A 23778-nucleotide genomic window follows, 5' to 3' on the forward strand; every position below is an offset into this window, starting at 1 on the left:
CTCACCGCACCAGGGCACGAATCCGCGTCCCCTGCATCGGCAGGCGGGCTCTCAACCACTGCGCCACCATGGAAGCCCCCCAAACATTTTTTTAAGTACAGAGAAATATTTCTGCAGGAGATCATAACTTTGTAATTGTATCTTTTTCTCTTTTTTCTAATATTGATATATATGTAAGAGAATGGGTAATTTAAAACATGAATCTACAAAGCAACCTTTACTAGGTTTCATAATTATAACAGTTGAAAAACTGGAAATATTGTCTACCCAGAAATCCAAGAGAATCAACTAAAATACTATCATTCACTCATTCGTTCATTCAAACATACTGAGTTAATGTAACATGTTAGGAACTGTCTTGGTGCTAGGAATACAGTGTTTGAAAAAGGTGTATACTCTCACAGAGCTTAGTTCAGTTCTATCAGAATTATTATTAGTTTTATGAAGTGGCTTAAGATTAGGTCAACATATAAAAATAAATAACTTTCCTGTCTTACAGCAATAGGCAATTCAAAGAAAAATCCATTCGGTCACAGCAAAACATAAGTAGGAATAAACCTAACAAGAAATGTGTACGATTTATATGAAGAAAACTGTAAACCTAAATAATAGCTACCTATTCCCAGATCGGAAGACACAATATCATAAGGATATCAATACTCCAACAATTAATCTATAAAAGTGAATGCAATCTTTATCAAAATATTACTGTGATTTTCTAAATCTTGACAAGCAGATTCTAAAGTTTAAATAGAAGATTAAATGCTCAAGGAAAGTCAAGAAAAATTAAAAATAAAAAATTTAGAAGAGGAATTTGCCTGACCAGATATCAAAACATACTAAAAATCAACAAGCCTCAAAACCAAAAAGTCATGAAGGAATACTGATTGTGAATAATGAAAGATAAGACAAACATGCATGTTCTTTAATGGCAAGACTCATAATTTTTGCCGAGTCAGTTCTCCCAAAATTTCCTGTAAGTACAATGCAATATCCATAAAATCTTCAACAGAATGTTTTGGTTTTTTTTAAGCAAAATTTGTTAGGTGATTCTAAAGCTCATATTAAACGAAAAAAATTCACAAGAATGGCCAAACATTCTAAATAAAAAAACCATGGGAACAATTTGTCCTTTCAAATAACAAAATATGCTAAAAAGCTACTGGAGTTAAAACAGGGTGTTATTAGTGCAGGAAGAGGATAGAAGGAATTTGATAAATACTGAAGAAACAGACACGCATAACTAGGAATTTCCTTTACGATAACGGCGGCACCTCAAATCAAGGAGAAAAGGTCAAGTATCTAACAAATTGTTTTTTAACAAATGACTATTTAGAAGAAATAACAGTGACACTTCATAATGCACCAAAAGAAACAATGTATTTAAAAGTTAAAGTTTAAAGAAAAAAATTAAGGTATTAGAAGAGAGGAAAAATATTTAATAACTTCAGCATAGGCAAGGCTTTCTAAGCAAGTTGTACAGGTGAATGTTGATAGATACGGCCCCCCAAACAATTAAAATGCAAGAAACCATATACAACAGGGGTCCCCAAGCTGCCTGAACCATCCCCCGCCAACAGTCCGTGGAAAAATTGTATTCCATGAAACCAGTCCCTGGTGTCAAAAAAGGCTGGGGACCGCTGATATAAACGTTAAAAAATTTTAAATTACAAATAAGAATGTATTTCCAGTAGACTTAACAGACAATGAAATATCCGGAACATAAAAAAGAGCCCTGGACTTCCCTGGTGGCGCAGTGGTTAAGAATCCGCTTGCCAATGCAGGGGACACAGGTTCGTGCCCTGGTCCTGGAAGATCCCACATGCCACGGAGCAATTAAGCCCGTGAGCCACAACTACTGAGCCTGCGCTCTAGAGCTTGCGAGCCACAACTACTGAAGCCCGCGCACCTAAAGAGCCCATGCTCCGCAACAAGAGAAGCCACTGCAGTGAGAAGCCCGCGCACTACAATGAGTAGCCCCCACTCGCTGCAACTAGAGAAAGCCCGCGCGCAGCAGCAAAGACCCAACGCAGCCAAATATAAATAAGTAAATAAATTATAAAAACCAAACAAAAATAGATTATAAAAAAGAGCCCTACCAGTAAACAATAAAAATTGACCACCTAATGAAAAAATAAGTAATAAATGGCTAATAAGGATATAAAAACATTTAAAAACTTACCAGCAAAGAAATATAATTTTAGCGATAAGAAGTACCTAAATGATATATAGATACTGGGTGTATCCCTTCCCTTGATGGCTGAGGATCATAAGCTACAGGATCATAAAAGCCCAAAACTCTTGAGGGTGATCTGTCCTGTTGTGTGAAAGATTTGGACAGTGGGGAAGAGAACTCTTTCCTAATCTGGAAATTGCTGCAAGGACCTCGTAAACCTGTAACTGCTACTGACCAATCTTTCCTGTCACATAGAGAACGCACTTGAGGAAGAAGCCAACATACAGCTAGTAGATTGGGCATGGGAGGGAAAGGTGTGGAAAAAAGGTGAGGGAAGAGGAGAGGGATTAGATTAAGATTGATTATGCACTTGGATCCAGCTCCATCACTGAACGTTTAAAGTAAGCCATTGGCTTCCCTCTAGTTATTTTCCAACCTATTCTCAATCCTCTATTATCAGGCCTCCACTCCTAGTCTATTGAATCAGTTTGGTAATGGTTACCAGTAGCCGTCCAACTGTCAAATCCAATGGACTCCAGTCATCTCACTTACGTGGCATTTATACTTTACATCTTGAAATTTTCTCCTCCTTTAATTTCTTTAACATCTCTTTCTCCTGCTTCTTGTTAGAACATTTAATACCAGTATTGTTTGGGAACTCCTTTTCCTCGGCCTTCTTTTACATTTTTAAAAAGTGTTTTTACTTGAAAATATTTCCAAGTATAGAGAATTATACCTATGTACCTATCTCACCATCTATTTCTGCTTCAGAACTTTAAAAACATTATAGATACACTTGAAGGCCCTATACATGCATCCCTAGTATTATTTACCTCCCTTCCTCCTTCCCTAAAGATGGTTATTTAAAAGGTATCCACCATCTTGCAGCTGGTATCATTCCCAAGTATATTATTATTTTTATACTTTTACTAGATGTATCCATAAACAATAGTAATTTAAAAACTATAAATAAAAGATATCAAACTCTACATGTCAATCTAACTTGCTCTTTCAATATTTCTTTTGACACATAAGAGGTGTTTCCAGTTCATTCACTTTAAGTGATATATAGTATTTCATCACAAGACGTACTATAGTACTACTGACTGATCTCCTGCCTCCCTCTTAGACTTACCTTTGTGAATATATTGGGCCCACCTGGACAATCCAGGAAAACCTCATTCCAAATCGTTAACTTAATGACATCTGCAAAATCCCCTTTGCAGTATAAATAACTTTCACAGGTTCTGGAGATTAGGATGTGGACATCTTTGTGGGCGAGATTATTCAACCTCTCATACTGTTTTAACTACTGCTCCCTTAATTCCAAACATCTTTCTCACCTGGACAATTCCCAAACTATTTACATAGCCACCAGCTTTGTGTTCTCAATTTCGAATCTAACCATAATCCTCTCCTTAAGACTTTCAGTGGTTCTGCATTCCCTACAGAAATCAAGTGAAGTCATTTTCTTAGCATACAATTGGTCATGATTTGACTGCAAAGTAAATTCAGCTTCTCTTGCCGTACTCTACTGAAACCTACACTCCACCCATTCCAAACTATTATACTGAATTTGCCACATGGTCATCCCTCTTTGCCCTTCTTTACTTGCACTCTGTCAGTATGCTGCTCATTCTTCCTTCACCTACCTAGCCAACACATACTGATCATGAATCCATTTGGAAGTTAATGCCTATCCCCCCCGACCCCAGCAGAGCTGACCACCATTGAATGTGTATTTCTAATACCATCAAAACATTCATAACACTTCATAGTAATACTTTGGCTTATAATGCTCCACTCTAGTTATTAAGGTAGAAATTTCCTAATTTTAGCATTCTGTGCACTTAGTGTCTTGGTTCATAGTAGATATGTAAGATCACAATGGTCATAAATGAAACAATTAAGGTCATGGAATTAGTGTGTGGGAATTTCTAAGATTTGAATACTGATGGAAAGTGGCATGCTACACAAACAGCCATACATCCACAAGAAAATAAGTGGTGAGACACAATAAAAAAATTTAACTTAGTAAGTTAAATCTGGAATCTTGAAGAGTATGTGCTATTACTCCCTAAATTTTTGGATGAGTAAACAAGCTGAGAGAAATAAATGATTTGCCTAAGTACACCAAGATTAATAACAGAGTTGGCTATAGCTATGGGAAGACTATAATGTTACTCAGGGTTGGGGGGGATTTGATAGACATTCAAATTTTATAACCTTCTAGCCGTGTTTGTGAGTGTGTTATTTCATTTCTAGGACACAGCTGGTTTGCTGAGGCATGTGTGAATTATGTCTTTAAGGGATCTTCACATAGAAAGATGGCAAGCTGATAATAAAAATTTGTTTTAGCAGTGATAACAGTCACAATAAGCTTAATGCTTTTAATTCCTCTCCAATCTGACAATTTTATTGGTGAGGATTGAAAACATTAAAACTTGAATGAACTCACATGAGAAGTGCTTAACAGTAGTTGGCATGGAGACTGTCCAGGTGGGAAGAGAGGATGATGATTAGGATTAAGGTAGTAACAATTAAGACAGAGAAATAGGGGTAGATATAAACTAAATAATTTTTAGCCCTATCCCTAAGTAAGCTGAAAGAAAATGTAATCTAATGAAAACCACCATAATGCTAGAGATGAACTGTCTTTTAGACTTAAAGGGAATGACTTTAGTTCAGTATTTCTTTTTGCAGTTCCCCACCCCATCTTGCCATTGTTAGGATTATCAGAAATCCTGCAAGAACAACCATAACCATCTCAAAACCGTACTGATATCTCCCTGCCCACAAAAGGTTCTTTGCCAATGTATTCAATCATGGTGAATGCCACAAACTTCCATCCAGTTCCAAAGTCACAAATTCATGAGTCATTTTCTATGCCTTCCTCTCACCCTGTATCTAACCCATTCATGTCTTTTTCCCAAATGTTTCTCAAATCTACCACTTTGCTCCAACTGTATCATCACCAGGTAAAATCTAACTCGTCTCATCTGTTCTCCATAATGCACAAATTTCAAACCCAGGAGTTTGGCTCTTACCTCTTTCTCTGTCCTCAGCTTGGAAGACGGAACAAGGTCCCCCCCATGCTGTATCTGCAGGACCCTATAATTCTTCCAATGCATCATAAAGATGTACAGCTTGCTCCTTCATCTGGAACACTCTCCTCCGGGCTCACCTAATTAACTCCTACTCCTTCAGATATCTGTCCTCTGTTTCTCAGGAAAGCATTCATCCCTGTACCACCCCCCACTCCAACTGCATGGATTCTGCCTGGTTCCGGCTTTCACATTTACTGCTGGTCTAATTTTGCAATTACTTATGATTATTTCATACTAAGCACCATAAGGGTAGGAATCCAATCTATTTTTTGCTGTCTAGCACAATGCCTGGAACATAGCATGCAATATATACTGGCTAAATGAATACCCCACCCATCATGATTAGCTCCAATGCTAAGTCAATACCCTCAGTTTTGACATGTCGAGGTCATAGTTATTTGTATAGGCAGAATTTGGAATGCAAAATAGCAAAATTAGAACTTACATGCATCATTCAAAATAAATATAAAACATATGTTAAAGATAAATAACAGCCTACATAAGGTTATAGGGAGGCTGGAGTTCTACTATGGTTCATTAAGTCTGATACAGCAGGTATGCAGAGGAAACAGGAGAGAAGTACAGCAGCTTCAAAGATTTGCATAACAGCTACCAAAAATGAATTTAAAAGATACCATTTAGGAAGCTTGTTCCTTCCCACAACATCAGAAGAAAATGGAGCATTACGAAGAAAGCGAAAACATCTCAATTCCTTTAAACCCTCACACAAACTAAAGACACCCTTGATAGTTTTCATTCCAGAGATTTTTAAGGAAATTCACAATCCTCTAGTAGTGTTAAACTTTTTATAAAAACTTCCAGGCATAAAACTGAAATTTAAACTTGGAGACATACTTCGGTTAATATTTTCTAACAAGGCATAAATATATAAAGTATCTCAGTGATATGACTCTTGATAAATCCATTCATTTTTAATACAACTCAAAAGCCTACATAACTAAGTTTATCAATTGGTCATTAGTCCACCTAAAATAATACACAATTACAGTGTGTTCCTGATATGGTAAAGAAGAAATTTAAGTTATGCACCTCCTCTCTTGGCCAAATAAACTCACTAACACACTGATAGAAAGCCCTAAGGCTTTGTTAGCATGTTTCCCCTGTAAACCTATTACTGGGATGATTTTGCTCACTGATATCAGCTATCTTCATTAAAATGTTCATTAGCAAAATAAAGGTTTTAGCTGTTGAAAGGGCAATGCTACTAAGTCATCATCAAAGTGAATGTTCACATTAAATGTTACCTTTATATGTATTATTTATAAACACACTCATAACACATAACTTGTGGAATAAACATTTCTGAATATATGAGAATTAGAAAATCTAATTTGAAATTAGCCTATATTTTAAAAGACCTAGATTTCTACTATTCAAGAATAAACTGTGGCATAACAGCTATGTAACACTTCAGGGTTTTTTAGCAATGCTATATTCAATAAAAGTTGAGCTGTCACATTAATTTGCAGATATCATTTGTTAAAATAAGCCAGAGATTGCTCAGCTTTTCCATTTTTGCCATTATCATAGTTTAAAAAAAGATTAAAAGACTCATTTAAATTTCCCAGTGAACCTTCCCTTAAAAAGCTCCCCCAAACCTTTTAGCTCTAGGGTTTGCAATCAAAGAGGTGGTTAAAAAGGTAAAGGTAACCAAGGGGCTTTCTCTTGGAAACAGAAGTTTAAAGACCCAGAATTTACACACTCAAATCAGGCCATAATCTGACCCACGAAGGCAAAACCTGTAAGGTGCACATTGCCCTGTGATTTTTCTCCCCTTCAATAACTGCTTCTGACACTAAAAGAATTTAAGAAAACCCCAGAATCACAGAGCTGAATCTTCTAGCTCTCTACCCTCTTTGCAGATGAAATATCACACAATCCATACCCGCCTCCCAAAAACAAAACAATAGCTGAAACCAGAATAGAACTAGAGAGTGGGCAACATAAAAACTAATCAGAAAGTAAATACAAGTAGCCATTAGACATATGCCACCTGGAGAAAAGGAAACCAGTCCTGCTTTTGAATAATTTTATTTTTTCTAATTTTGTGTTAATTTCCCATAGCACCTTGGCAATGTTGAAAACAAATACAAATACAACGATGTACTCATTATAACATAATATGCATGAGCATGTGTCACACCATTTGCGGGGGGTGGGGAGAGGAGCGGGGAGTGCAGTTTTGACAACCAGAACAAACCTAAGCAATGGACAAGAGAAGCCAGATAACTGGTTCTGACTCCCAACCCCGAACATTTAAGAAATATCACTCACACCTGAATCAGGCAAAAAAACAAAAAACAAAACCCAATAATGATGTGGATTGTTTCTTATACTAATCAGTGTTTTGTGCTGCAAAATTGAAAATAAAACCATTTTACTGTATACACAGCCTGTTGATATCTCACTTGTACTTTCAGGAACCGTCTACTCAACAATTCACAGCTTTTAAAAATAAAACTGAGTGGAATTTTAAAAAGAATACACTCTCAACTTGAAAACAAATTCTCTTTCAACTTCTTAAAATGTCCTCAATTAATGAGGACTGAAATGTCTATGTATCTTCTTGAAGTCTCAGATTAAATTAGCATACACCAAAAAGCCCAAAGTTAAATTAATGGCTACCAAATTGTAAGGAAATATAAAAACTCAGGAAAGAACACCATACATTGTAGTTAAGAATTTACAAAAACTCCTCTTTCGCATTTTACCTTTTCTGTAAAAACAAAACAGTACTTTTAAAATATGGTTAATATACATGGCCAACATAAATAACAGACTTAACCCCAGTGCTGTTCAACTGTATCAAAGTAAAACCAATGGACATTTAAGCCAAAAGACTAAATATTTAAGGCCATAACTAATAAAACTATAGAAAGTGTTCAGTAACTTTTAAATAATAGTCTCTGCTCCAGCAGATGCTAATACTCCATCATTATGCCTTCTCCAAAGCCAACCTGGTATTTAAAAAGAAAAAGGAATGTACAACAATATTCAAGCTACCTTCATTTTAGAAACCAAAAATAAATAAATCTGCATGTCATTTGATCACATGCAAATTGAGCACATAAGATGATAAGAACAATAAAACCATATCACTGAAAGATCTTTCCTTCTTCCAAAATCCAGTTGAAAAAAATTTAGATGGATCATTCCTTTGAATGCCAGTGTCTATATTTGCAAAAATGAAACTACTCAGATTAAAGACAGGCCTAGATACCATGAAAACCTTAATTATCTGGATAGAAAACGGAGGCAGGTTTTGCCATATCTCTATCTATATACCTTCTCTGTGAAGTGCAAGGTGATGAACTTGTGTGACTCTTGTTCTCATGCATTTAAGAAGTATGGCAGAAGATCACTGAACCATACACTCAAGATCATTTGCATCTACTTTTACCCTCCAACAACCCAAGGACATGTTAAGTCATAAGGATGAAGAGAAAAACTTGACATTTAAATTCCTCCTTCTAAAGAACCAAATAAATAGTTAAACTACAATGAATGCCCGACCCTCATCAGTTACAGAGTAATGCTGGACAAAAAAGCCATCAGTTTCACACAACTCATAGGCATCATTTAGATACAAACCTTAAATCTGATATAATAAAATAAATGCTAAATACATATTGTGAATATATATATTATATACACACACACACACACACACACACACACACACACACACACACCCACACATTATTCTTCCCTATACATCCCATCAAAATGGGAACTATTAGCTGTAATGAGACAAAATAACTGAAAAACATTTAATATGAAATTTTAAAATGGCCATGTCTTTAAATTTCTACTTTCAATAACACCTTCTGGGAAAAAGCAAGAACACACTTGCTTTCTTGAAAAAGAACTCTTTTCTTGTGTACCAATTAGAACATTTAGTTTTTAGAAGTTGGGTAGACTAACAGCAAGTCATACAAGGATACAAGTAATATAGGCCTATTTCTGTGACACACTGTAAAAAAAAAAAAAGTACTGTTTCATCTAAGTGCAATAATTAAGTTTATAATCCTTACCAAGCGATTTTTGTAAAATGTTTATTCTCTTAAATCCAATACATTCACAGAGTGTTAACACTTTAAACGTTTATCATTTCCACCAGCTGCAGCATTATCTAAGTAAACCAAAATAAGCACTTTTATCATAGATGTAGTCAGTGATTATTAATACTTTTTTTTAAAGGACCTAAACTTCCCCCAAATTTCAGCACAGGTAGTTTTATTGTATGTTTCATTTAGTAGAAAATAGTGTGTAGAAATGAATAGTTTCAAACTGCTTAAATATATTATATCATGTTATCAATCCACCAAATCAAAAGCAATTGCCAAGCTGAATAATAAGTTACAAAGAAATGATAATTCTGGCTTGTACAGAAATGTGCGGTGTTTTCAAAGCTCTGAACAGTTACCTACTAATACAAATCTCCAAAGCTTAACTTAGAGTTGGAAGATGAGTTTCACAGTAATGTAATTTTAACCCTCATTTACATTCATTTTAATATATTACTAAGATGTTTACTCTATGTCACAATGGTGCTTTCCAGTGTTCACAATTTACAGTTTCAATTTGTACATATGTAATTCACTAACATAAGGGACAGTTACTACTATCACAAACTATCCCTAAAAAGAAAACAAAACCTCACCTTACATAGAACTCTGAAAATGGTATGACTTAAAACAGATTAATGCAACATGGTTTTTAATTTTTTAGCCATTTTCTAAACACCAGCATGTAAACTTGCCTATTTAATGTGAGAGCTACAACTTTATTCACTGAGAAATTATATGTTAATTTTAACTATCTTTCTAACCTCAACTCAAAAATTTTGTGAATTGCTGGTTCTGTTTCTGTGAATTCCAAACTGCCTTTTTTTTTTTTTGAGAAAGGGAAAGAAGGAAAGTGATAAATACATTGTAAACAGAAAAAGTTGTCCCCAAATTAAACCTTTAAAAAGAAATTTCTTTTTACATCTATACTATTTAACACTTTAAGAGTCAGCTACAATGTTTCATCTTTAACACTAACACAAATAAATTACTGTAGGGTCAGTCTGCCCTATCATTCTGGGATCTAAAGTTCTAAATACATGACCAGAAGAGTAAAATACTTTAATGTTCAAGTCAGAAATTTAGAACAGTTATATGATTTGACTAGACTGAACGAGGCAGCTAGAAACATACAATTCTTTAGGTGATTGGTTATTTTGCTTTTGGGGGTGGGTAGTCAAAGAACAGAGTAACAAAGTAACAAAAAAAAAAGAAATCGTTTCCTATTTTAGGGGGGGGAAGAAAAATCACAGGGCAGCTTAAACCTCTGAGCTCCATTTGACCCACCCACTCAGATATAACACAAAATTTTAATTTTTCAAATAACCCCCATTCTTTCCTTGAGTATCAAACTGATTGGTAGTCACATCCCCAAGTACAATCAGAGTTTAACAGCTTGTTGAATGAAATATTAGTAAGGTCAAAAAGACAGACTAAATTTCAAACTGGAAAAAAAAATCTACTCAAGTATTACATTCAGTTTTCAAATCATTTACTAACAGGATAACAGATTTGGCTTCAATCATACTTGCACACACTCACACCACAACAGTCACCCCAGCCACTGATCTGTTTTGCAACACAAGGCCATATAGGCAGAAATGGCATTCTCCAAGCCAAACTTTAAATAGATTAAAAAAAGTAATTTCTAATTTTACAGAAATGTTTCTTCAAAAAATATTTTCTCTCACTCCCTCATCTCCTATACTGAAGGATGTATAATGTGTTTTTTTCCCAAGCTAAATCTGAACCCTCAAAATTGATTCCAGGCAGAAGATCTCTGCAAATTAAAATCAAAAACAAAAATAGAAAAATTACATTTTTATATATGTATACATATATATATATATATTTATACTGATTGGAATCCTCCAGCATTTTAAAATCGCTTTAGAGATGAATTTTGGGATTCTATAGCTCACAACTCCAAAATCCATAATGATTTAAGGATGTACTTTCTCTGGTTTCCTACCTGGCCACGCCCTCCCCTCCAAAACAGTTCAATATAGCCAGGCTCAAGTTTAATGGGAAGAGAGAGAAGTTTTTGAACAGTTTTTTTGTTTTTGTTTACTTTGGTGATCTGGGTGGCACGTATTGCTCTTTGCCATTACGTCGAGTCACTCCCTGAGGTATAGCCCTATGGCCAAACTGGCGTCTCTGTTCCCTGATTTTTCCAGCTGCTCCCCTGGGAATGGCATTGCCTCGGAAGCCAGAGTAATCCTTACTAGCCCTTGCTTCTGGCTTCTCATGTTGTTTCTCGAAGGACTTCTCAGGAGCTCCATTCTCTTCATTTTTGGTGGGAGATACTGCATTGGAGCGAAGTTCTCGCAGTGGCTGCACAAGAACTGGAGACGGCTCTTTAGGGGGCTTCTGGCACACTTCAGCATAACTTAGCTTCCGAGGTTCCTTTGAAGTAAAGATAAGAAACAAAAACATTTATGGTACATATTTTCTAAATAATAAAGTACAGAAAGAATAGTGTTAACCACAAGAAATCAGTAAGTTATCTTGTAGGAAAGGGCACTAGGCAGTCTCTTATACACTGCTATTAAAGTGTACAGGTACAATCTTTAAAAATAAAATTTGTTGAATATAATTTAAAAGTCTTGGGCTTCCCTGGTGGCGCAGTGGTTGCGAGTCCGCCTGCCGATGCAGGGGACACGGGTTCATGCCCCGGTCCGGGAAGATCCCACATGCCTCAGAGCGGCTGGTCCCGTGAGCCATGGCTGCTGAGCCTGCGCGTCCGGAGCCTGTGCTCCGCAACGGGAGAGGCCACAACAGTGAGAGGCCCGCGGACCGCAAAAAAAAAAAAAAAAAGTCTTAGCAATTTATGTATGATACAATAATTTCACTTGAGATATTTATTTGAAGGATATACAAGTCAGCAATGTTTATAATGATGAAAAAAACCCTGGAAACCTAAATGGCTAACAAGGAAGAACAGATTAAATTAATAATAGTACATCCACATGACGAAATAAAATGGTTCCATTCTCTCTTCCCTGACTATGAAGAACCCTAAGAGAGATACCACAAGAATCTCAGCAGAGCAGTTGGAAACCAATAATATAAACTCTTAACTACCTCATCTGAAAAGGAGGAGAATAGGGATGCTGTGAGAATGGGCTAGTACTGGTACTAGCATATAGTAGGCATTTCATAAGTGGTAGCTGCTATTCTATTATTATTATCATTATTATTAAAAGACAAGAGGGCTGGGCTTCCCTGGTGGCGCGGTGGTTGGGAGTCCGCCTACCAATGCAGGGGACGCGGGTTCGTGCCCCGGTCCGGGAAGATCCCACATACCGCAAAGCGGCTGGGTCCGTGAGCCGTGGCCACTGAGCCTGCGCGTCCGGAGCCTGTGCTCCGCAACGGGAGAGGCCACAACAGTGAGAGGCCCGCATAACGCAAAATAAATAAATAAATGAAGTAAAAGACAAGATAAAATGTTCTTAACCTAGAAAAAAGAAAGAGCTGTACCAAAAATGCACTAGTTATATCAATGAATGAAAGACTTACAGGTAAATTCTGTGGCTTTTTTTCCCCTGCTTTTCTATATTTTTCAAATTATAAAAACGATTCTGGAAATTGAATAAAAATGGCAGTGGCCCCTCATGGGTTTCATAGATTTGTTAAGCATTATACAAAAAAGAATTTCAAGAGGCTCAAAGCCTCTATACCCTAGCCCAAAAAAAGGTACAGTCATCATAATGAGAAGGAAGCTTCACTTAACCACAATCTATTGGAAATAAAGCAATCAAAAGAAACAGAATAAACAGTAATTTCTTCATTCCCTCAACAAGGCTAAAATTTCCAATTTCTTCAGAGTGACTTTAAATTCCTTTTTCGATGCGGGCAACCAGCCCCAATTTGGGCTATTTCCAAATGACTCTGCTCTAGCAAAGAGTTATGTGAAAAATAAAATTTCTCATTATTTAACCTATTGTTTTATTCTCGCTAAACTAAATTCATCAAGTTACCTGTAGGGCCACAGCTACAGCTGCACTTATGTTACTATTACACGGTGAAGCAGTATTTGTTCTCGATGGCTTTGCAGTACTCGGGGAAGAAACTGGTATAGTTGTCTGGTTAGGAACATCTTTCTGAACAGTGGAATCCTCTATTAGATCCTTTTCTTGCTGAGTTGTGCTAAGGAAAAAAGAACCTGACATTAGGCTTAGTATCGAGCACAAAGAAACACCTGAGAAATGATCAGAAGAAAAAGTAATCTTAATGTGAAAGATCATCTACTTTGAAATTGTACCTTAATGCAGAAAGCTCAGCTGTACATGGAGGACTGGTGCTCATACTGAGTGGCTGGGCAGAGGTGCAGTCTGTCTGTTCATCCTCTGCAGTCACTGGGCAACTAACTCTCAATTCTTCCTTATCCTTAAAGTGGAAACATTTCAAAATTGAACTTATATAGATACTTCTCCAAAGAAGATAAACAAATGGCCGATAAGCACATGCATGAAAAGCTCAACATAACGGTCCATTAGGGAAATGCAAATCAAACCCACAATGAGAAACCATTTCACACTCACTAGAATAGCTATAATCAGTAAGACAGACAATAATGAATGTTAGTGATGGTATGTAGATATTGGGAAATGTAAAATGGGGTGGAAATGTAAAATGATGCAGCCACTTTGTAAAAACAGTCTGGAAGCTCCTCAAAAAGTTAAATATAGAGTTACCATATGACCCAGCAATTCTGCTCAGTTATAAACCCAAGAGGAAACACATGTCTATACAAAAACTTATATACATAAATGTTCACAATAGCATTATTCATAATAGCCAAAAAGTGAGAACAAGCTAAATATTCAGCTGGTGAGTGGATAAACAAAATGTGGTATAACTATCCAATGGAATATTATTGCACAATGAAAGGAATGAAGTACTCATACACTACGACAAAGAATGACCCTTGAGGACATTATGCTAAGTGAAATAAGCCAGTCACAAAAAGACAAATACTGTTTGATTCCACTTATATGAGATACCTAGAGTAGTCAAATTCAGAGACAAAGCAGAATGGTGGTTGCCAGGGGCTGAGAGAAGGGGGGCGGAATGTGAGCTGCTATTTAATGGGTAAACCATTTTAGTTTTGCAAGATAAAAACAGTTCTGGAGACTGGTTGCACAACAATGTGAATGCATTTAACACTACTGAACTGTACACGCTTAACATGGTTAAGATGATAAATTTTATGTTATGTGCATTTTACCACAAGTAAAAAAACGAATATCAAGAAAGAGCCCTAGAAATTAAAATCGACCGACAAAATAAAAATTTCAATAGGTTTTTAGGAGTATGGGATTAAAATATTTTCAAATTTCAATAGGTTTAAAAGGTAACATTCAGGATAACTTTGTAGAAAATATAGACAGGTACAAAGATAAAAATTAGAAAAGCCAAACAAGAAAATCAGAGGTTCAACATACAAGGTCCAATATCAAATTAAGTGTTCATCCCATATTTGTGGGTTGGAATTATAAGAAGTACACTTTATTATTATTCTTTAAAAATGTATCTGTGGGGACTTCCCTGGTGGTGCAGTGGTTAAGAATCCACCTGCCAATGCAGGGCACACGGGTTCGAGCCCTAGTCTGGGAAGATCCCACATACTGTGGAGCACCTAAGCCCGTGCACCACAACTACTGAGCCTGCGTGCCTACAGCCTGTGCTCCGCAACAAGAGAAGCCACTACGATAAGAAGCCTGTGCACCGCAATGAAGAATAGCCCCCGCTCGCCGCAACTAGAGAAAGCATGTGCACAGCAACAAAGACCCAATGCAGCCATAAACAAACAAACAAACAAGCAAATAAATAAATGTGTCTGTGTATCATACCTCACCAAATCTGAGAAGCCATCAACTTTAAAACACACCATAATTTTATATACTATGAAAAAACACTGCCACTAAAACTACAATCATTTTTAAATTATAAGACAGCCTTTCATTAGGAAAATGTAATAATAATTTTTTTTTTAAAAAAAGGTCTATCTTAGGAGTGGTGAAACAATTACAAAATTGCATAACTTTTTTTTACAAGGGAAAACAGTGAAACACCTTCAAAATTCTGAGGGAAAATGATTTCTAATAGAGAATTCTACAGAGATAAGCTACTGATCAAGTGTGAGAACAGAAGAACATTTCAGAATCCAAGATCTCAAGAAATTTATACTAAAAACCTTATACAGGAAGCCTGGGAAGATGTGACCCACCATAATTTGGGAAAGTCAAACAAGAGTAAGAAAAAGAAGGGATCCACCAAAGAAGAGTAAAGAAAATTCCCAGGATGACAGTGAAGTCCCAGGAACACAGCTGTGCAGAGTGTAAGAAAGGAGACATAATAACAACATACCATAAGCCTCAGTTATGGAAAAAAATGATGCAATATTGAGATGTGACATACAAATGATGGCATGACCTAGTCTAACTGGCAGTGTCTTTTACTTTCTTAGTGATACCAAAATAATGGGGCGACTTATAATTGATGGCAGCATAGATATGATGAAGTACAATATACTGAGAGGATGAGAAAAGTATATTGGTTTAAGAGAGCTAAACCCTTAGCTTCTAGAATGTAAAGTTAATAGACAACGTCTAAAATTGAAAAATCTAAGAAGGAGCAGTATAAACATGTTAATTAGATATACAGGGATAAACGTCAGGAGAAAAAGCTAGAGTTGAAAGTGGTAGCAGGGGACTACTATTTTTCATTATAAGCCTAGATATACTATGTACATGTACTCTTAAAAATGAAGCTGAGGGCTTCCCTGGTGGCGCAGTGGTTGAGAGTCCGCCTGCCGATGCAGGGGACACGGGTTCGTGCCCTGGTCCGGGAAGATCCCGCATGCCGCGGAGCGGCTGGGCCCGTGAGCCATGGCCGCGGAGCCTGCGCGTCCGGAGCCTGTGCTCCGCAACGAGAGAGGCCACAACAGTGAGAGGCCCGTGTACCGCAAAAAAAAAAAAAAAAAAAAAAAAAAAGCTGAATTAGAAACAAAAGGTAGAAAATGAGAAAGATTTGTGGGGCAAGAGGATTTAGCATATAAAGAGGTCTACACTCAAAAAAATATTGTAGGATGGGTTATCCCAACCTTTTGACATCAACTCTCCATTTATTTGGAAGACTGAGTTTACCAGAGTCGCTTAGAATTCATTCGCATTATCACTTAATTATCGATATATGCACTTAAGTGGAAGTGACACTTTCCATTCAGCTTTCATAAGTTAGTTCTACCGAGCTGGGATGACTGATACAAAGACAGGCAAAGGTGAAGAAACATTTTATTGACCTTGTGTAGCTTTATCACAAATCTTTTCATAATACTCAAAGTATGCTAAAAATTCCATGAATAAAAACTATGATAGAAATAAGCGTTGAGTGCAAATAAAATTTTAAATAACCCTGAAAACAAAGGCAAAAGATTGGTCCCATAAGATAAAGATTGGATGCTTCAGTGTTTACCTTTTCTTTACAGACACCTTTAACAACATCAGACATCCTACTCTCCAAAACAAGTTCACCTGGCGTTCTTGATGAACTTCCAGGTAAAGGAGGAAAATTTGAGGCTAATAAGTCAAACTTTGGTGTTGGAGCCTTTGCTTCAGCTGTTGAAGGATGGGGTCTCTAAAAGACACAAATCAAAAAACAGGTTACATGCTCATCTCATTCTCTAATCCTGTACCACAGAAGCTGAAAGCTCTAAGAAACAAACAAACCAAACTCCACCTAATGAAGAGAACTGTTCCCCTATAAATTCTTGGATTCTCATTTTAGTTGAGTTCTCATTAGTATTGATCAATCCGACCTATCCTTTAGTCAGCTCCTTCTCTTGGTTCTTTTGCAAACTCTGCCACACTCTTTAAACCTTCTAATCAATCTTCACTATTCTTTGCTTTCTAAATTTGCTATACCCTCTTCCATAACAAAAAAACCCACAAAAACCCCTACACTACCTAAATTTGCCATCATCTTTTCTCCTTCTATAGTCTCAAGGGAAAACAGTATCCTTCCTTGAAAATCTTTTCATCTTTCTCCTCCATCTACCACTCTCTATACCCTCTGACAAGCCTCTCACTTGTATCTTCTTCTCTACTCCCTCACCGCACCACTAAAATTGCTTTGACAAGTCACCAATGCCTTCTTCCACAATGCAAAATCTGACAGACTTTTTTTTTCTGACCTCACTCTAGCATTTGGCATGGTAAACATTCTTTCCTGTAGGAGCTCATTCTTCCGTTAGCTTCTGATACCTCTTTTCCTTCATTCTCAGATCTGACAAGCATGTGCTCTTCTCCCCCTGACCACCTCTTTGGATGGTTTTGGTTTCTACATGATTGCCACTCTTTCTCCCTTTCCATACTCTCCCTGTGTGATATCCATTATCCACAGCTTCAACTACTACCTACATGCAAACAACTCTTAAAACAATCTTTTTCACTTTTTGGTGAATTTTTGGCTGCACAACTCTGAAAATTTACCAAAAATCACTAGGCTGTACGCCTTAAATATTTTCAGACCAGATCTTTGCCTGAAACCCAGATATCAATTTGCCTATTAGCTATCTCCACTTGGATTTCTCTTGGATACTTCAAACAACAAAATGAATAATCACATTTTTCAGCCCCACAGCTACTATGTTCCTCAAGTTCCATTCTCGGCCCTTTTTAAAATCACTTACTCTACTGAGAGTCCCCTGCATGATCTCATCTACTCTTGTAACTTTAATTACTACATGTATGCTTACAAATCCTAAATTGTACCTCTAGCTAAGTTCTCCTTACCGCACAAGGGTACCCCCACCCTGCCCTTTGTACTAAGAAGCATGCCGGTCTCGTTTCTTCAGTCCTAATCTTCAGTCCTCAATCCGGGTATTTTCAACATATTAAACAGACCTCCAACCATATCTCTCGTCTACTCAGTTGTTCAGGGCCACTTGAGGATTCACATAGACTGCTACAATGGTATCCTAAAAAAGGTGTCGCCTAAAGTCTCAAGGCTGCCATGGTATAGAAAGCTATAAATGAAGAACCAACACTTTTAAAAGGTTCACAGTTTGCCCCAAGGACTGACTATTCTTTGTGTTATAATGCAATATTTTTCTTCTTTGAAAATTTGTACCTTTTCACTGCTTAAACATGTGATATCTATATACTCATATGTACACTATATAGTATATTATTATATATATATATAATTCACTACTTATACATGTAAAGTAAGTATTATATTTCACATTTATGATATAAATGTAAATTCCAGGCAGGGTTTTCTTGAGACCTCCATGTCTTCCTATACTATTTTTATTCCTCAACTCCTTTTGACCACAGTTAAGAAATGGCAAACATTCACCATGAACAAACCACACACACAATAAAATATGAATAATTTGAAGCTAGGTAAGTGAGGATTCAAATAAGAACCTGCCTAGAACTATAAAAAATTTTTAAAAAATCTCTAAGTGGTTTTATAGGATTGGCAAACATAAGAATCAGCACTAGGTAGAAAACTGCCCCCAAGTAACAATTAATAAATAGTATAACAGTTTCCAACACCATCCAACAGAGCTTTAAAAGTGAATCACATATGCTACCAGACTGGCAAAAAATCATATACTTTGTAAGGCTTATGGATAAACAGAAACTTTTTTTCACAGAGTGAAAATCAGCACAACCCCTATAGAAAGCCATTAGGCAGCAACTTACTGAATTGTGACTCAGAAATCCCACTTCTAGGGATTCTCCTTCAGATACTATTGCACACATAGGAAGTGATGGCTATACGAGGTTATCATTGCACTGTTTGCAACAGCATTGTAAAATCAAAAGATTGAAACTCTTTAAATTTCCATTAATAAAGCAATAATTAAACTTTCCATGGAATATTTTCATAAATTTTATTTTAAACCATGTGAATAGATTAGGTATTCCAGTAATTTTTTTTTAAAGTGAGCAACACAGGTCAAAGCTCTAACTATATGTGTGCTTTAAGGGTGAGGGGTAGTGGTGATGGTGGATATTTCAGGGTCAAGAACAGGCTCTAATTATAATCAATATTATAATCAATAAAACAAAAACCTGAAAGATACACCAGAAGTCGACACCATAGTAAACCACAGAAGAAAAAAAAAAATTGCACGTATGTAATTAAAGGTTAAAAAAAACCAAAAAACAAAACTTACTGGGATCCTTTCATCTTCCCGACGTCTTCGACCTCTGAAGAGAGTTCTCCTTTTAACAATGACAAAAGGGAGTGGGGTGGGGAAGCAGGTGGGAGGGACAACTCATAAGTTTCTTCAAATGTATACATTCTATCAAAGATGGGTGAACTTCTATTTTAAGTATCTATACTTCCTAAATCTCCTTTATTATTAAAAGATATATTTTCTTCTGAAGAGATCCTGAGCTAATCTACCAAAAACTTCACCTACTACCACCACTACCACTAAGTAAGCTGGGCCCATTTTTATTAGCAGTGCTCCCTCCAAATCAGAAGCATATTAGGGTTCATTTTTTTTGTTTTGTTTAGGAAGGGTAGAAAACATATAACCTCATTCCCACAGTTTAGATGTTGCGAGAAATTAAAACTATGATGCAGATGCAATCTTATCTTTCTAAGCTAATCTTTCCTTAGTGAACTGTAAAGAACTTCAGAATAACTTTTATAAACCTCTGACTCAGAGCTATATGGGCATTCTGAATTTCTTAATTATGAAAAACTAGTAACACATATTACATGAATAAAGTATTTATTTAGCATAACTATATACGAATAATTAAATTTAAAAATCACTAGATTGTGGTCTTCAAACATTCATATTATGATTAAAGAATTTTCATATACCTGATTTCCACATTTATTACCATATTTCCTTACCTGCCCCTACCATAGTCCCCATTCTGCTCCATCTGCAAAGTGGGAGTCTCTTTTGGAAGGTAGCTTTGCTCCTGGTGCCCTGTTACTGTAGGGTTATGTCGTTCAGTTGGAAAGTTCCTTGAACCAGATCTGTTCAGTGGTCCATCCCCCAATGACACAGAGCCCTCTGTTGAGTGTTCTGAACCACTTGACCTAAAATGAGGCTTCACACTATAAGAAATATAAGACCATATATGTGAAAGGATAAATTAAAACAGAAAATATTTTCTCTTAATGGTAGAAACTCTTAACAGGCCAAGTTAAAAATTGCCTTCTGCTGTATTCTGATTTTCCATAAACTGGGTTGGACACAGAAGCATTGTGTTGTAAAAATGTAAACCCTTTAATGTCTCAGACGTATTATTTTTAAAAGGCAAAGAATTTTTACATTAAAAAAAGCTGTTGGGAGAGATGTGGGAGATGATCCAAAGTTCTTCAAGATAAGGCTACTTCTACCCCCAAATTTAGGATATAAGTAGGATTTTAGCTAATTTCTTTAACACGAACTGCAGTTCTGACACACCTAAATCAGCCAGGCTGGAAGCTTATTGAGTCTATGCCATACATTCTCAATGGGGCAACAATACCCCCAAAGGGAGTAAGAATTGGCATACATTACATAAATAGATATACAATAATCTCTAGTATTAAATTTTCATATGGGGGAATTGGGGGAAAAGTCTAAAAAAACTCTTTAGGGGACTGATAATTTTTTTTAAAAGTAAGGAACAGTGGAATATATTAAAATCCCAGTTTCCTACTAAGCATCCCTCTCCAAATGAAATCAGTGGTTCAAAGATCCAACAAAGATATGGGACAAAAAAACTAGGAAAACATAATGCAACTAATAGCCTGGCATGACTTCATGAATTAAGGTATGGAATCTGGTAAAAAACAAAAAACAAAACCAAACCAAAGACAAACAAAGCAAAACAAAACAAAAACAAAAACCACCTACATCTAACAAAAGTAGCTTTTATCTTGGATGATGGGTATAAGTACCCAACTCTCTTAACAATTTGTAAGCAGATGAAGCTAGGGTAGGGCAAAGGAGAGAGGATGCAGTTTAATCAATAGTGAAAACATCTAAAGTAAGCCCAAGCAACTGAGGACCCTGGCTCTACAGGAGATTAAAAAAGGAAGTATTAGATTTCTATTTAGTCCCTTGCTTGCAGTTTATATACTCCATTTTTTATACAGTCTATTTTCATAGTTACAAATTTATAATATTAATAACACACTGTAAACTCCTGGTTCTTTGAATAGGGATTTAAAACCTCATAATTATGAACAATTAAACATTAATTCCAATAGCATCTCCTGCTATCCTACTAACTCTTTAGAGAATATAACAAATTAGATTACTACTACTAAAATTTAAACATAAAAATTAGGCTATAAAGTTGGACTAAGTCTCATATACAATACTTTTCCGGATAATTACTTATATGTTACAAAAGTTTCTGAATAGCAATGAAATTTACAGTATGTCAACTAACACAAACTAATTTACATTATCCATCATATCTGAAAATGACCTCATGGGGTAGATATTGCTGTTTATGTATCTGTTCAGAAACTATCACTCACTGAAATTTTCTCATTGCATTTCAATACACCCAGTAGACAAGTTATTAGGTTTAACAGCCCTCAGATCTCATAATCTCACCCTTCACAGAGAGGGACTTTACAATCGCAGTCTTGGCAAAAGAAAAAAGGATGATGAAAGAAAGAAGTGATAAAAGATGTAAAGGAAGAAGGAAAGTGACAGAAAGATAAAGCATGAAAGGTAGAAAATTGCCCAGACTTCTGAAAGTTAGTCCTATTCTCTCTAAGTAGGTCTAGTGATCATCACTGGGCTGTTACAAGGTTAATGTAATAAACTGCTCCTTGACTGATAACTTAAATAAATAAAAATAAAGGCCTGGCAGTGGTCACTTCTTAGAAGTAAGAAGGAAGCAAGGATTTGCGTTGGTGGTCAAAAGGCTCTAGTTCATCTGCAATATCTGCATTTTTATAAGGAAGTATTCGTGTATTATTTCTGTGACTAAAAATTAACAACAACCTGTATTGGTCAAACAAAAGCAAAAAATTGTACACAAGTAGTTTTTTTTTTTTTTTTTTTTGTGGTACGTGGGCCTCTCACTGTTGTGGCCTCTCCCGTTGCGGAGCACAGGCTCCGGACGTGCAGGCTCAGCGGCCATGGCTCACGGGCCCAGCCGCTCCGCGGCATGTGGGATCTTCCTGGACCGGGGCATGAACCCATGTCCCCTGCATCGGCAGGCGGACTCTCAACCACTGCGCCACCAGGGAAGCCCCACAAGTAGTTTTGAATAACAAGCAAAATTATACGAAACCTATCCTGTACCTTCAAAACCACAGATATATCTCCTCATAAGCAAGAATGACTTGGGACTTCCCTGGTGGCTCAGTGGTTAAGACCCCGCGCTCCCAATGCAGGGGGCTTAGGATCGATCCCTCCTCAGGGAACTGGATCCCACATGCACGCCTCAACTAAGGCGCCCACCTCCTGCAACCAAGGAGCCCACCTCCCAAAACTAAGACTGGGTCCATCCATCCATCCATCCAACCATCCAACCATCCAACCAACCAACCAACCAAACAACCAACCAACCAAATAAATAAATAAATAAACAAACTTTTTTTTTAAAAGCAAGAATGACTTGACTGTCATTCTTGGCTTTCTTATTGTATTTTTACCTCTTGAAAGCACAGCAGTGCTTTCAAGTGACAATAAAGGAATACCATAAGCCCACTTAATGTATTTTTAAGTCAAGCACCTGCAAACACCAATACTTTTTGTTGTTATTAAAAATTGTTTTTAGTCTCTTATAACCAAGACGTCTATTTCACGTAGCTGTTTAAAGCAAAATTCACCTCTTCAAAGAAATGTGAAATCAACAGATACATATTTTTACAAAGCTACTATTTCTAATCATGAGAAATCTGTATCTCCTCACAAGGGAAGTTATAAACTGTCATTTGTATTAACTCAATAATTTTTACTTTATTTATTTTTTTTTTGTGGTACGCGGGCCTCTCACTGCTGTGGTGTCTCCCGATGCGGAGCACAGGCTTCAGACGTGCAGGCTCAGCGGCCATGGCTCACAGGCCCAGCCGCTCCGTGGCATGTGGGATCTTCCCGGACCGGGGCACGAACCTGTGTCCCCTGCATCGGCAGGCGGACTCTCAACCACTGCACCACCAGAGAAGCCCTAACTCAATTATTTTTAAGAAAAAAACTTAAAAAAAAGAAAAAAGAAAAAAGAAAAAACTTTACTAGCTATAATAGAAGAAAAGAAAATGTGCTAATCTCAGGTCTGCTAATGATAAAAAGCCACATAACCCTAGCCTCTTCAACTTTCACTTTCTTCAATTCATCTGTAAAATGACTTAAAACTACATCATAACAAAGGCCTTTCCAGATTTAAACATCACTGTCTCTGTGTGCACATGG

General features: G+C 36.6%; 1 protein-coding gene across 3 annotated transcripts in view; it reads right to left on the minus strand.

The window, feature by feature from the left end:
* Positions 1-9351: 9351 nt before the first annotated feature.
* LARP4 (La ribonucleoprotein 4) overlaps positions 9352-23778 on the minus strand; it is a 69096-nt gene continuing 54669 nt past the window's right edge. For all 3 annotated transcript variants that reach the window (XM_007120168.4, XM_007120167.4, XM_007120169.4), the window contains 6 exons: positions 20262-20471; positions 19567-19615; positions 16851-17012; positions 13636-13760; positions 13352-13520; positions 9352-11777 (listed from right to left, as the gene is read on the minus strand). In XM_007120168.4, the coding sequence (XP_007120230.1) occupies positions 11439-11777; positions 13352-13520; positions 13636-13760; positions 16851-17012; positions 19567-19615; positions 20262-20471 (1054 nt within the window). In that variant the 3' untranslated portion in view covers positions 9352-11438. The remainder of the gene's footprint in view (positions 11778-13351; positions 13521-13635; positions 13761-16850; positions 17013-19566; positions 19616-20261; positions 20472-23778) is intronic.

The sequence above is a fragment of the Physeter macrocephalus genome, chromosome 6 (genome assembly GCF_002837175.3).
Source record: "Physeter macrocephalus isolate SW-GA chromosome 6, ASM283717v5, whole genome shotgun sequence".
Lineage (NCBI taxonomy): Eukaryota > Metazoa > Chordata > Mammalia > Artiodactyla > Physeteridae > Physeter > Physeter macrocephalus.